General features: G+C 44.3%; 1 protein-coding gene across 6 annotated transcripts in view; it reads right to left on the bottom strand.

The window, feature by feature from the left end:
- LOC105481178 (SNF2 related chromatin remodeling annealing helicase 1) overlaps window positions 1-11,519 on the bottom strand; it is an 82,604-nt gene extending 71,085 nt beyond the window's left edge. For 3 of the 6 annotated variants that reach the window (XR_986810.3, XR_011610025.1, XM_011740550.2), the window contains exons 1-6: window positions 11,333-11,514; window positions 10,103-10,139; window positions 8,543-9,397; window positions 7,741-7,791; window positions 3,521-3,754; window positions 368-418 (exon numbers count right to left, since the gene is read on the bottom strand). Coding sequence is in view for 4 of the 6 variants with exons in the window: in XM_011740550.2 (XP_011738852.2) it covers window positions 368-418; window positions 3,521-3,754; window positions 7,741-7,791; window positions 8,543-9,338 (1,132 nt within the window). In the remaining 2 variants the exon portion in view is untranslated. Of the gene's footprint in view, window positions 1-367; window positions 419-3,520; window positions 3,755-7,740; window positions 7,792-8,542; window positions 9,398-10,102; window positions 10,140-11,182; window positions 11,218-11,246 lie in introns of those variants that run through there. The other 3 variants (XM_011740551.2, XM_011740552.3, XM_011740553.2) reach the window with 3 other exon arrangements.
- Between the last annotated feature and the right edge of the window lie 4,018 nt (window positions 11,520-15,537).

Below are 15,537 nucleotides of genomic sequence, written 5' to 3'. Positions count from 1 at the left end.
TCTCAGAAGTAATCTATGGTCACTTCCACCTAAGCTAAGCAATCCTAGCTCACTTCTAATTCCTAAAGTCTATGTACCCATGCTTCTAGCACTTCCATGACAGCAGGAAGGTTTCCCAGGCCTGGGAAATTTCACTACTGCCACCTCACCCTTATGGCAAAAGAGGCCTGGCATTTGTCTGGGCTGTCATAAAGCCACCGTCTCAGTGGATGTGGACAAGGCTGCATCCTCACCGTTACTTACCCTGTACTCAAGCATCCCACCAGAGCAAACGAAGGAGAAGATTCTTCGAAAATACATCAAATTTAAGGTGAATTATTAAAGCTTAACAAAGCATGATATAAAACAAGTAAGGAAGGCTTCTCACTTAGTTTACTGTGCTCTTCCAAGAGAAAGCTCCACTTCCTGGTCTTGACATCTGCAATGACAAGAAATAAATAAGCAAATAAGACACCCTGTCCTCCTGCTACGTGATCACACTTACTCATTTATTACTTGGCTTCATAAACTTCCATTAAGCTTAAAGACAATGTGGCAGCTGGTCCTGTACCTAGCACTGCGGATAGAGAAGTTAGGAGAGTACTTTCCCTGGAGGCTTCCCCAATATACTGGGAGGAAAGAGAGGCAGAGATGCCGGCAACACTGGGTTGTAAGGGTTGTGACAAAAGGTGCCACAGGATACACAGCTGGGGAGGGTCTAGCAGGTCAGAAATGCCCTGAGTGACGGGGGTGATAACTGTAGCTCACACCTAAGCACCATTCATGTTCAGCCCGGCACTGTGCCAACACTCAGTGGCACCATCTCATCTACCCTCCCAAGTGGGCTGTTGTTAACTCCATTTTACACATGGGAAAGAAGCTGCATGTGGTCAGAGTGGTCAAACTGCCGAAGTTTCCATTTCAGCTCTGCCTCTTGCTAGCTATGTCACCTTGGGCAATTCACTGTAACACCTCTCCCTCAGTTTCCATATCTGAAAAATAAGCCCCTACCTCACTGCTTACTGTGAGGATTATGTGAAATTAAAGTAAAATGCTTATAAAAGTATGACTGGAAAACAATGAGCACCCTAAAAATCCAGTTATTATGAATTATTGTTAGTGTGATTATTACATAATCTGCTAATTAGCATAGTGTAGTATAAATTACACACATTATCAACTAAAAAGGTGAGCATCTTTCTACCCAATGGTGGCTCATTATTTAAATAGAGGAATTTCTCTACTAATCTATCTTTTGGAAAATCAAGGACGCTTGGTCTCGGTAAATGCTATCTGGGCAGCGAAAGTTCATTCTTCACTGTATGGTTCCTTCAAAAGCAAGGTGGTCAGACACAGGCATCTTGGACACAGTGAGTCAGTTTCAGGAAAAAGCAAGGTCGTCCAGGCACAACCGGATGGAAGGAACAAAGCAGACAGACTAATCTTAAATGCAGAACTAGAAGAGGAAGGCCCTTCCTGACAACTTGATTCTCACAGTGGCACAGCAGCAATCAGGAAACGTTGTGAGCAACAGCTGAGGCAAAGGAACCAATCATGGTTTTTGGACATCCGGGTGTGAGCAGTATCAGTATCAATACTTTCATGGTACCCACTCCCAGAATGCAGACCATGTCAGGAGTGTGATCTCACAGGCCGGTGACAGACACACATCACTGTATTTGCCTTTTTTATCTTTTATTGAGATTGTAGCCCAGGCTGGAGTGCAGTGGTGCGATCTTGGTTCACTGCAACCTCTGCATCCCAGACTCAAGTGATTCTCCTGCCTCAGCCTCCCAAGTAGCTGGGATTACAGGCTGGAACCACCATGCCTGGTTAGTTTTTGTATTTTTAGTAGACAGGTTTCCATCATGTTGGCCAGGCTGGTCTCAAACTCCTGTGACCTCAGGTGATCCACCCACCTCGGCCTCCCAAACTGCTGGGATTACAGGCCATTGCACCCGGCCTGTATTTGCCTTTTACGGGCCACCCCAAGCAGAAGCCAAACATCCAAGGGGGCAGGAAAGGCAAAGGATCTAGGCTGTTGTGGAGCAGCTCATTTCACGACCCGTCTGGGCCTCGCACAACTCCCCTATGCCCTGCTCACCAGCCTGCCCTCATCAGTCCAAACTCCATCCACCTAAGGATGATGACGTAGCAACCAGCATCAGCCTCCCCCGGAAGGAACCAAAATCCTGATGAAAACTCTTGTTGAGCAAGCAATTCTAGAGGCTTCTTCCAGGACGATGCTTGAATGTGAGGTCTCAAAGGCATGAGGTTTTAAGTATTTAAGTTCTACCTGATTAAGAACAAGATTAAACCAATTCAAGAATGGGGAAACACCGATCCATAAAAACTATATCGTTTTTAAAAAACAATGTGGCCCAAGCTAAGAATGACACCCAGGAGTCCAGAATCTATAGCTGCTTCTCCTCTATTCTGATGGGGCAGCTTTTGAAGAACCTCACAAAAAGATAAAGCAAAACGACCAGGCGTGGTGGCTCACGCCTGTAATTAATCCCAGCACTTTGAGAGGCCAAGGCGGGCGGAGAAGTTCGAGATCAGCCTGGCCAACATGGTGAAACTCCGCCTCTACTAAAAATACAAAAATTAGCCCAGTGTGGTGGCGGGTGCCTGTAGTCCCTGCTACTCAGGAGGCTGAGGCAGGAAAATCACTTGAACCGAGGAGGCAGAGGTTGCAATGAGCCAGGATTGTGCCACTGCACTCCAGCCTGGGCAACCGAGTGAAACTCTGTCTCAAAAATAAAAAAAATACAGCAAAACTATTCTGCCTTGGCCAGTAGATTTCAAGACTGGCTTATAATTAGGCTCATCTGAAGATTAAAAAAAAAAATGAAACAAACAAACAAAACAGCAATGTCCAAGCCCCACCTCAGACAAAATAAATCAACTTATCTGGATAAGAACTAGGCATCGGTGTTTCTAAAGTGGCCCCGTGATGCTGACGGGCAGGCCGAGAGGAGAACTATCAGCATTTTCAAACTATGGCACCATCACCAGCAGCAGCACCAGCTCAGAGAACTTGTGAGAAACGCAAATTTTTGGCTCCACGCTCAAGTTCCAGAATCAGAAACTCCGGTAGTGGGGCCCAGCGATCTGCGTTTTAACATCCCCTGCAGGCGGTTCCCTGCAGGCTCAAGTTTGAAAACCACGAAGTTTGCATATGGAAAAGCATTTATTTTTATGGCAACCACCTGTTTTTTTGCTCTGCAAAGGCCAAAATAAAAACAGATGGGTTTTAAATGGCTGAAGCAGGAATTTACCTGCTTCCACCAAGAAGGCATTGACCAGGGGGAAATTATGGGGTCTTCTCTTTGGAAGGCCTTAATGACAAAACAGCCGCCACTGTATGTTTACTATCTGGAATAATTAACGTGTCATCTTTCTATAGGAAGAGGAGCAGAACGGGAAGGCTTTCCCAAGAAAGTAAATTTCAAATATTCAAGGTAGAGAAAAACACCCTATGTTGAGATCACAGACCATACTAGACATTCGGGGAATCAGACAAAGACCAATTACTTGCCGTATCTTCTGGAATCCATCTGTTTAAAAAGTGCAATCAGGTCCTGTGAATATCCGATGTCTGCCTCGAAGTAGGCCCTGGATATGAGCATGCATCGCCCTTTGACAAAGGAAAGCGACGGAGCTGATGGAAGGCCGGCCTGTCCCTCACTGCTGGTGGAGGGTGAGTCGCTGCTGCCATAGGCCCATTCCAGAGGCTGCAGGTTGACCGTGGGGAGGCTCTGGGCTGCTTTCACTGCCAAAGAAGAAGAATCGAACAGAAGTGATAAAGCAGAGGGCTATGATGTGGCTTTGAAACACAGGCAAGGGAAGAGGGAGAAAGTGGGGAAGGGACATGTTCAAGAGGCACTAGGTTTGGCAGGAAGGCAAGAAAAGGCACTGTTAGATTAGGAAGGCTTGAAAGTGTTTTCTAGTTGGGGCTTTGGGAATTTCAGTATTTGTTGAATGTAACTTTCCATCTCCTTAAGTTTTTCTTTTTTTTTTTTTTTTGAGACAGGGTCTTGCTCTGTCACCCAGGCTGGAGTGCAGTGCCATGATCAGGGCTTACTACAGCCTCAAACTCCCTGGCTCAAACCATCCTCCACCTCAGACTCCCCAGTAGCTGGGACCACAGGTGTGCACCATCACATGGGGTTAACTTTCGTATTTTTTGTCGAGACAGGGTTTCGCTATGTTGCCCAGGCTGGTATCAAACCCCTAAGCTCAAGCCATCTACCCGCCTGAGCCTCCTGAAGTGCTGGTATTACAGGCGTGAGGCACCATACCTGGCCTCCCTACATTTTTCAAATCAAAAAATTTAAAATTCAGAAATTAACAAGGGAAAGAGGAAGCTTACCAGGATGAATAAACTTATTAGATAATTTCTGGCACTGTGTTGGAGAAGCCACTGAGGTCAGCACACCACAAATCACCCAGTTAAGCCCACTCCTAGGTCGCTACTCTGTCTACTGCTCAGAGAAGAAAGGAGTGAGGACCAGGATCACCAGGTCACAAACGCACAGTTCTAAACATTATTTCATCTACTACAGATGCATTTTTATAATTAACAAATTCAACTGTATAACACTAAGCTGTCAACAGACACACACTGAAGTGAAAGGCAAAAACCCTGAGTAAAGAAATATAAAAAGAGCTTATGCTTTAAAAAAGTACTAAGACCACAAAAGAAGAGGATAGAGATGTAGCCAATTCAAAACAGGAGGAAGAAGACTAACAAACATTTGAAGAAATGTTCACCTTCACAAATAATCAGAAAAATAAGAGACTTTTTTACTTATCAAACTTGTCAAAATTACTTATCAAAATTGATGAGAAACAATTAGACAACCATATTGCTAGTTGGGAATAAAACCTTCTAGAAAACAATTTGGCAATTATAGCAAGAGCTCTAAGAATAATGATTCAACTTCTGGGAATCTATCCCAACTACCAATTGAAAATACAGACCAAAACTTAGGTACGAAGGTGTTCCTCTCCAGCTTTAAAACTGGAAAAACTGGCAGCAAATTAAAATCAAGCAGGAAAAAAAAAAAAAAAAAACAATTTAAGCAATGTACGACACATTCGTAAGACAGAATGTTATATAGCTATTAAAATTTATTTTGTACTAAAAATTTTGGAAAAGACAAAAGTAATTCAACAACACGAAACCATTATGTGAAGGCCAAAATGGCCCATTATGATAATGGACACATTTTCATCACTTAGAATTAACTGTTAACATTCAGTAAAATAAATATGCTTTATGCTGGAGCATTAAATTAAAAGGGCAAAATAAAAAGTATATGCATATATAAAACTTGATATTTTAATGCACAGAAAAAAGGCTGGAGGATATGAAACCAAAATGTTAATAATGGTTAGTTGAGTGGGGAGATTACAGGGGATAGTTTTTCTTCTTCACAGTCAAAATATGTTCTACAGTGAGTATGTGGTAGGGTTAATGAAGCAAAATCCAGAGATACACCTAAAGCAAAATGACAAAAAGACTGATACAGAGACAATTTTATATGTTATACTGATAAAAAGCCAATCACGACACACAATCATGAACCTATCTGAAACTTAGAAATACAAGGAGAAATTCACAAATCCATAATTATGGCAAGAAATTTCAAGCAGGCAAAAGGCCAAGTGTGTAACACATTGGTAAAGATATAGAGGAGTCAAACAATCAGAAAAATTCATCTAAAAGCTATATGGAAATTTTTTTTTTCTCTTCTGTAAGCTTCATTGAGAAGTATATAGGCAGAATTTTGTACCCAATAAACATGGTTTTCAAAACATGTGAGCATTACACAAAGCAATGGTAGTCAGGCACAGTGGCTCACACCTATAATCCCAGCACTTTTGGAGGCTGAGGCAGGTGGATCACCTGAGGTCAGGGGTTCAAGACCAGCCTGGCCAACATGGAGGAAGCCCCATCTCTACTAAAAATACAAAAATTAGCCAGGCGTGGTGGTATACGCCTGAAATCCCAGCTACTCAAGAGGCTGAGGCAGGAGAATCACTTGAACCCAGAAGGCAGAAGTTGCAGGGAGTCAAGACTGCGCCACTGCACTCCAGCCTGGGTGACAGAGTGAGACTCTGTCTCAAAAGAAAAAAAAAAGTAATGATATCAGACAAAAAACCTAAATGAATCTGCAAAAGCAGGAGTCATCTAAGCCACCAGGCACCGTGATCACAACAAGCGTAAAAGACAAAACAAACAACCGCAACAGGTGAAACCACTGGTTTAAAATCACCAGCAATGAGAATACCAGGCATCAAAATCTGCAATCTTTATCCAGAGCCTTGGGTCTCCCCCTTCCAACACCAAACAAATGGATTAAAAAATGAGCCCTCTCTAGACGGAGCTAGCAGCAAGCAGTGTTACAGATTGAACTGTGTCCCTCCGAAATTCATGTTAAACACATAGCACAGGACCTCAGAATGTGATTGTATATGGAGACAGGGCCTTTAAAGATTAATAAGGTAAATGAGGTCACCAAGGTGGGCAACAGTCCAATGAATGGTGTTCTTCTAAGAAAAGGGAGAGATGCTAGGGATTTGCACACACAAAGGAAAATCCACACAAGGACACAGAGAGAAGGCAGCCGCCGCAGGGCATGGAGAGAGGCCTCTGAAGAAACCAACCCTACCAATCTCAGGCTTCCAGCCTCCAGGACTGTGAAAAAATAAACTTCTATTGTTTAAGCCACCCAGTCAGTGGTACTTTGTCACGGCAGCCCTCGCAAACGAACACGCTAGCAGCTACCAAAGAAAGAGATACCGCCTAATGTACACATTTCAAGAGGCCAAGGAGAAAACCAGGAAATTCTACAGGGAGCTGTCCCATCACTGGCCCAAACCACCCTCCCCACAAACTGTACTGGTGCCTCCAGATCATCCTACCTCATGCCCCAAATCTGCAGATCGGCCTAAGCATACATCCTTATCTTTTCCCTTCTTAAGCTGGGGGGAGGAAGAGAGGGTGTAGAAATGGCAGGTGGGGGAGAAGAGTAGAATACATGGAAGATGAAAACACACATGGCTGACGCTTTAACACACGTGTGCAGGCTCCATGCGCCAGGATCAAGTGACAAAAACTTCAGTGTATGATAGTTTTCTCAGAAGACAGAGGGACGTAACCAGGTACTGACTGTGACCAGACACTGCATTAGAACTTGCCTGGCCAATGCCCCCTCCTTGCATTTTTGAGTAGTTCGCTGCACAGAGAGTACTCTGAGGATCTGTGCTGTTTGCTGAACTGTTACCTTCCTGGGAGCAGGGGCTGGCAGGCTGCCTGAGCTGCCTGTCACTGCTGGGGCCAGCATAGTCTGGTGGGAACATGTAGTCTGAAGTCATACTGTCTGGGTTTGAATCCCAGTTGTACAACTTATTGGCTATGTGACCCTGTGTTACTGACTCATCCTCCCTGGGCCTCAGTTTTGCCATCTGTAAAAGTTATTATAAGGAATAAAAGTTAGCTTAAGGGACTTAGAATTGCCTAATGCATAGCAAGCATCATTTACTGCTAGCTTTTGTTAATATTACCAACGGCCTTCACCCACAGAGCTGCTTCATTAGGCTAGACATAGTGGGAAGGAGTGTGGGGTGGTGCCCTGAAAGCTTTCACCACCTGTAAAGCCATGCATACCATAAGCTAGACTACATGTGATACTTCAAAGATTTTCAGCGCCAGGGTCGCCCTCCATGAGGGACAGCCATGTGCCTACTTACTCAGGGCACTATAGTCATTCATGCTGAAGTTCCACGTCTTGGTGTCAGGATCTGAAACAAAACAGAGAGCTGATGACTATGGTTACAATTTGTACTTGGGCACTTAACACAAGCTTGTCTTCTAAATGAATCAATGAATGCACGCCAAGTTCACAACAGCTGACCAGCAAGCCTCCACTGATCTATAAAAATCTCTGTAGAGGACAAACAGTAAATATAGATAATTCTTTTATTCCATGTAGTGGAATCCAACTCAGGCCCTGGGAAGTTATGAACTTCACCTAAGTGGACTGAGGGCAGAGTTAGGACTAGAATCCAAGTTCTCCAGGTCATAGTGTGGTCAGGAAAAGCAGTATGAGGAGCAATGGCTCCGGGCTGTAATTGAGCTGGTCACATCCTGACGCTGCCTTTCCAGACCAATGAAACTGGGCCTGTCACTTACTCTTGCTGAGCCAGTTCCATCGCCTTAAAAACTGAAATTACATCTACTTATTTCAAAAAAACTGCTGTTCAGCTTAAGTGCTACAATGCATATAAAGCACCTGGCAGAGGAAGCGTCTTCTCAGTAACATTCAACCATTCTCCAGATGGCCATGTGACAACCATCAAGTTTGGCAGCTGTTTGAGGGAATGACTATTATGAAGGGAAACACAAGCTAAAATTGAAAAATTTTTAACAACTGGATGGACAGAATGTGCCAATGCACTCTCTTAATATTTATGAGAAACTGTTAGATTAAAAGAGACTCCAAAAATAAGAAAAAAAAAAAAACACCAAACACCTGAAGAACAAAGACATTACCATATCTCTTGCTGGGCAGGCTCTTAAACACTGCAATGAGTTCCGCATTGTACCCAATTAGCACCTGGAAACGATCGCCGTTCCTTATGCACTTTCCCTTCTGAGAGATCACTCCTTTTTCGACTGAGGACCCTGACTTCTGTTGGAGTCTTCCTTCTGTCCCTGAGCTCGAATGGATATAAGAAATGTTCTGCCCCGAGGTAGAGGCTTTTGCTGTCTCGGCCTCTAACTTAGCATCCCTGGGAGGCTGTCCAGGGGAACGAGCTGGTGTCTCTTGGGAATTCTTTGCTTTGGCCAAAGGCTCATGAGTTGGGTGAGCAAAGGGTGTGAACCTGATCTCAGGTGAAGCCTCGGCATGACCTTGACCTAACTCATAACTCAAGAGCTGCTGTTTAGGGACCTCTGGAGGACTTTGTGCCAAGGGAGGAGAGATTCCAGTGAGAGCCATTTGACTTCGTGGGCTGTGGCCTGGGCAGGCAGCAGGCATTTCTTCTGGCTTTTTCCATATTCCCTTTGCTTGAAAACTGTGGGAATCGTGAGGTCTTTGGTCAGCATTAGATGAGCTACTGAGATTCTGTTGCTTGAAAATTACACCATGGCTCACTGGCTTACAAGACTCCCTTGGGAAATTTTGGGATGGGCCTTGCTTGGCCTGGGATAGGTTGCCAGCAATGGAGGTGCCTGAGCTAGTCCTCTGATGCTGTTCTGCCAATAACTTCTCGGCTCTACGGGCCAGAGCCTTTTGTCGATTCTCTTCAATCTTTTTCCTCTGCTCCTCTGTAAGAGGCAAGGACATTTTCACAGAGAAATGCTTATGCAGGAATGTCAATCTTTAATTGGAAAAATTGGCAAAAGCTGTGGAAGAAAGTAAGCAGAATTAAATGAACATTACATGTATTAATTGCCATGCTCCAACCATGATTTTAACAAGCTTTTGTCCCGGAAAATGCATAATGCGCACAACTAAAGGATATATTAAAGTTTCTTTTATAATTGCACACACACTGAAATAGTAGGTAGCATATGATAAAATAAAGATCCTGATCAAAAAGCAAAAAGCAGGCCAGGTATGGTGGCTCATGCCTGTAATCCCAGCACTTTGGGAAGCTGAGGCAGGCAGATGACTTGAGGTCAGGAGTTTGAGACCAGCCTGGCCAACATGGTGAAACCCCGTCTCTACTAAAAATACAAAATTAGCCAGGCGTGGTGGTGCATGCCTGTAATCCCAGCTACTTGGGAAGCTGAGGCAGGAGAATTGCTTGATCCTGGGAGGCAGAGGTTGCAGTGAGCCAAGATCATGACACCGCACTCCAGCCTGGATGACAAGAGCAAAATTCTCAAAAAAAAAAAAAAAAAAAAAAAAGCAAAAAGCAAATCCAAAGCTAAAAAGGCATTTCAGAGGCAATATTTCTTTCCTTCCCATGGCCCAGCCAAGGTGAGTTATCAGAACCTAACAAAGTTATGCAGTGCAACTTAAATCCATCAGGATAATGAGAAAGGTCACATTTTTAACCAGAAAGCATAATAGATTAGGCTGAAATAAACCAACCAACCACATACCATGGCGTGACACTTGCTAAAATAGTCTCTTTCCAACCTAGAAGAAGGAAAAAAAGCATTAGCCTCCCATAGACTGCACACTAAATTCTCCCCTCACATTCACCCCTTTTTATCATTCCTGGCACATCAGTCTGCCTGTGGCTCAGTGCAAGCCACAGCAGCTGGCCTTAGTATCTGATTTCCAGAACACAACACATGGGACAACTGACTAACTCTCCTGGGAAAATAAGGGGCAGAAAAAAATTATGTGTTTACTGTGCAAATTAAGATGCTACGTAAAGATGTAAACAAAAAAAGAATAAAATTAATCTGTAATCTTACCAGCCATCAATAACCAGAGTTGAAATTAATAATTTAGAGTATATAGTTCGGATTTTTTTTCATCCATAACCATATGGCACATATTTAGGAGACATAAGAATTTATTATAAAGTAGTAACATTGTAAACATTCCATATTGCATCATGATTATTTTTTTCCGTGAATTTACCCGGAATATTTATTTTCCTATGAGCTGAGACATTTTTACAGTATTTTAGAAGCAGGGGGCAGGACACCAATTTGTCTGGCTTGGTTCAGACTAAATAGCCTGCATCTAATGTAATGCTGTGTAATGGTTAGAATGACGATGTAGGGGTACTCCAGTAGCACTGCTTAGGCCTCTGGGCAGCTATAGGGTTCAAAGGCTTCCTTCCCTGCTGGAGCTCCCTTTGGCCAGAACCCAACCCCTCTCCCCACTCCCCCACCACGAAGTATCTATCCCCAGAGAACTTCCACCTTCTTCAACCATTAGCAGTTAGGAAGGGGTGAAGAGGTTAGGGAAAGGTTTTGGAGGTGCACAGCAGAAGCCCTCAGTCTCGCTGGGTAACACACTACTGCCTAAGTTTCCAACCAGGGATCTCCTGCACCTCCAAACTCCCCAAATCCCAGGCCTGGTGAGCTGTCTCCATTAACCAGGGAGATGAGGCCATAAGACCCACTGATCAGCCCCAAACCATAAATCCATCCCGCCACATGGGCGCCCCTCTTCCTCTCTAGGCAGGGACCTCTACCTCCCCGGCATTTCGGGGCGCGCCTCACCCGGCCTCAAGGTAAGCGGGCGCCACGCCCCACTCCCACCCCTACGATCTCCACTTGGATTCACCCTTCCCACTGGCCCACTTCCTCCTCCAGGCTGGCATTGGTCTCGTCCGCCTCCGCCGCCTTCCTGCCAGTCTACCACTTTCTCACCCACGGAGGCCCAGAACGCGAGCCGCATTAGCCCCCGGCCCTGACCCCAGGCGCGACTCCAGAGCCTCCCGAGAGGGGCCAGTCTTCCGAGTGGACGGTTAGGCCCTGGGTATTCAAGCGCTGCGAGTTCACCCGCCTTATTGTAGCGGCCAGGTCTGAAGGGCTCGGCTACCGCTGAACTACACTTCCCAGCAGGCAACGCGGCCTCAGTTTCGCTTCCAAAAGTAAGACGAGAACGCGAGCGGGGCTGCAGGGTCTTCTGGGACTTGTAGTTCGGGACGGGAGCCTGGCGAGAAACGGGAGCTGCAACGTCACGGGCGGCGAGAAAGTGGTGCACCCTGGAAGTTGTAGTTCTTCAGAGGTTTAGCCAAACGCCAGGTCCTGAAAGCCTGGGACATTGAGGTTCCCAAATCCGGAGTCTCGTGTCTCCAGAGGGCATCCCAGACAGCCATACTAACTTGGCAGCTCTTAATAAAAAGTATCTCCCCGGGGCATCCATTACTGGTGTTGCTACACTTGCAATTTAAGCCCTACCCGCTGCGCCCGCCTGCCATCGTCGTCATCATTGCAGTCATCAGTCACTGCGTTTAGCATAAATATGAGTCACCTCATTTAACCGCACAACACCCTATGGAACACATTCTTGTCCCCATTTTACAGAGGGGGAAATTGAGACAGCTAGTTGATAATATTTCTCAAGGCTTTATTAAGCTAGCTTGTGATTCTGATTCCATAGTCCCTCCTCTTGAGAGAAGATGAGTCATGAGACTTGAGTCATTTTACCCCATCCTGAGCACCAACATCCTGAGCTATCCTGAGTACCATTGGTGATAAATATAATATTTCTTTATCATCAGTGTGCATATCAATGTTGCTATTGTTCTATTTTCAAACATGGCTTATTTAAAAACAAACATGTCTACTAAAGGATTTGGAAAAAAATGGACAAGACATGCTAAGAAAAAGGAAGCACAGCAATGTGTGTAGTTTGATTCTTTTTGTTTGTTTGTTTTTTTAATCCTCACCTATACATGTATGTAAACTCATAAAGGTCTGGGAAGGAAATTTGAAAACTCACCAAACTGTCCAGGAGCAGAGTGGCATGGAATACAGTTTTCAGCTTTTTAATCTCTATTTTTCAGAATGATTTGAATTTTCTAAAATAATAATGTAGAACTTGTGTGTAGGCCGGGCGCAGTGGCTCAAGCCTGTAATCCCAGCACTTTGGGAGGCCGAGGCGGGCGGATCACAAGGTCAGGAGATCGAGACCACAGTGAAACCCCGTCTCTACTAAAAATACAAAAAATTAGCCGGGCGCGGTGGCGGGCGCCTGTAGTCCCAGCTACTCAGGAGGCTGAGGCAGGAGAATGGCGGGAACCCGGGAAGCGGAGCTTGCAGTGAGCCGAGATCGCGCCACTGCACTCCAGCCTGGGCAACAGCGTGAGACTCCGTCTCAAAAAAAAAAAAAAAAAAAAAGAACTTGTGTGACTTTTGAAGCAATAAATAATCTTCCTTCCTCCTTCCTTCCTTGCTTTTTTTTTTTTCTTTTTGACAGAGTCTCATTCTGTTGCCCAGACTGAGTGCAGTGGTGTGATCTTGGCTCACTGCAGCCTCCGCCTCCTGGGTTCAAATGATTCTCCTGCCTCAGCCTCCCAAATAGCTGGGATTATGGGTGCACACCACCATACCTGGTTAATTTTTGTATTTTTAGTAGAGACAGAGTTTCACCATGTTGGCCAGGCTGATTTCGAACTCCTGACCTCAAGTGATCCACCTGCCTTGGTCTCCCAAAGTGCTGGGATTACAGGTGTGAGCCATTGCGCCTGGCCCATTTTTCTTAAATAACAAAGACATTGCCTGTCTTAGGGGATTTGTGTGAGGTTTAGTAGTAGAAAGTATTCAAATCTCAGCTCTGCCTTTTTTTTGACCTGACATACCCAGTGACTGGGCCTCCATTTTCTCATCTGTAAAGTAAATGTAGAAAACAATACCACCTTGGTAAATCCCCTTGTTATTAGAATCAAAGCAGGGCATTATGAGGGGAAGTGCTTAGTGAACTGTGAAATCCCGGAACAGGTAAGAGAGGAATGTTGTTATTATTTGAGGTAAATCTCTTATATCGTCCATTTCTCTATACCTAGTGCTCATTTCCTACTATATAGTGTGAACAGAAACTAGTTAATGAACACCTGTCCCTGCCCTTCCTGTCTCCCAACAGAGTCAGTTAATTTGCTAAGAAAGCTGAGTGCTGTGCACTTGACTCATGTCTGTCACCAATTCATATGACCATCACTTCACTTTCCTGGGCCTCAGTCGTCTCACCTGTAAAATGATATCCTGCTATGACATATGCTAAGAGGGCCTGTGGACCAGCGGATCCTAATCTTAGATCCTAGAATTCTTGTAGATTCACAGATCTTACCCCAGAAATTCCAATTCAGTAAGTCTGGAATTGAGTTAGAAGATGTAATTACCTTTCTAGCTCTACCATTCTAAAATTCTAAGAATAGGAAATTAAAATATGCATTTGAGGCTGGGTGTAGTGGCTCATGCCTATAATCCCAGCACTTTGGGAGGCCAAGGTGGGCAGGATCACCTGAGGTCCAGAGTTCGAGACTAGCCTAGCCAACATGGTGAAACTCCAACTCTACAAAACCCCATCTAATAGAAAAATTAGCCAGGTGTGGTGGTGCACGCCTGTAATTCCAGCTACTCGGGAGGCTGAGGCAGGAGAATCACTTGAACCCCAGAGGCGAAGGTTGCAGTGAGCTGAGATCATGCCATTGCACTTCAGCCTGGGCAACAAGAGTGAAACTCCATCTCAACAACAACAAAAAATGCATTTGGGGGAATAATCCTCTTCAGAAAGTAAACTAATTAGATCCCACTCAACAGTTACATCTTTTGCTTTGTCAATAGCATCGTTTACTGAAGTCTTAATGTATGCAAGGCTTTTTTAAAAACTATTATTTCACCAGTTCTTAAGGTAGATTATAATGAAAATTCATTTAGTAAAAAAAAGTTTAAAGGCCTGGAAGAAAACATAGGAAACAAGGAGTGAAAAGAGAGGAGAAGACAGTTGTAGCAATTAAGCTCCAATTTGACCTTGAGCTTTCTAGCGGATAAGCAAAAATGTCCAGAAGTCATGTAAGACCTTCAACCAAACACAGCACAGCTGAAGCTCCCAAATACTGGTTACCTAAGCACTGAGCAGTGCCAAAATGGTTGGAAGCGTCACCTGGTTGCCTTAGAAACAAGCAAACAAAAGGACAATGGAATGAATATGTTGTAAAACTAAATTTTTACAATTAATTATAAAATCCTGAGGGTCTATTTAATAGGTTTTAAAGTTTAACTGGTTTTTCTTTAGTAAAGTGATGATTATCATAAATACCTCTATTGGGCAAAATAAAAAGTTGTTTTTTCTTCCAAAACTTAATCCAATAATGTTTAGTCTGTGAAATCCAAAAAGCTGGCAGACACCACTATAAGGGAATCCAGAGATGAGTAAGGTCCAGTTTTTCTCCCTCCAAAAGGTTACAGTACTTGGAGAACAGAAGACAAATAACTAGAACAGCCAGATTTAACAAATGTCTCAAATATTTGTCCCAAATATTGTGTGGGATATACTTGCACTAAAAATGGATTTAAACATATCTGAAATTCAAATGTAACTGGGCATACTGTATTTTACTTAACAGCCTCCTATTATCAGTAGCTCAGGACTTAGTTGAGCAGCAAGCAAATATGCATTGATAGATGATTCACGGATATATTGACACACTGCATTTTAAAGCTAGAAGGGGCTTTAGAGACCATCTGGTTTCATAGGTGAGGGAATAGAGGCCAGATCGGCTGCCAGTCCATATGGCACCTGTGTTAGTCTGCTCAGGCTCAAAAAAAAAAAAAAAAAAAAAAAAAACCACCACCATAGACCGGGTGGCTTAAACAACAGAAATTTATCTTCTCACAATTTTGGAGCCTGCAAAGTCCAAGATCGAGGCCGATTTGGTTTCTGGTGAGGACTCTCTTCCTCTCCTCTCTTTTTTTTTTGAGACGGAGTCTCACGCTGTTGCCCAGGCTGGAGTGCAGTGGCGCGATCTCGGCTCACTGCAAGCTCCGCCTCCTGGGTTCACGCCATTCTCCTGCCTCAGCCTCCTGAGTAGCTAGGACTACAGGCGCCCGCCACTGCGCCCGGCTAATTT

The sequence above is a fragment of the Macaca nemestrina genome, chromosome 11 (assembly GCF_043159975.1).
Source record: "Macaca nemestrina isolate mMacNem1 chromosome 11, mMacNem.hap1, whole genome shotgun sequence".
Taxonomy (NCBI): domain Eukaryota; kingdom Metazoa; phylum Chordata; class Mammalia; order Primates; family Cercopithecidae; genus Macaca; species Macaca nemestrina.
Note: the sequence above shows the minus strand (reverse complement) of the source record. Positions and strands in the feature narration are given on the sequence as shown.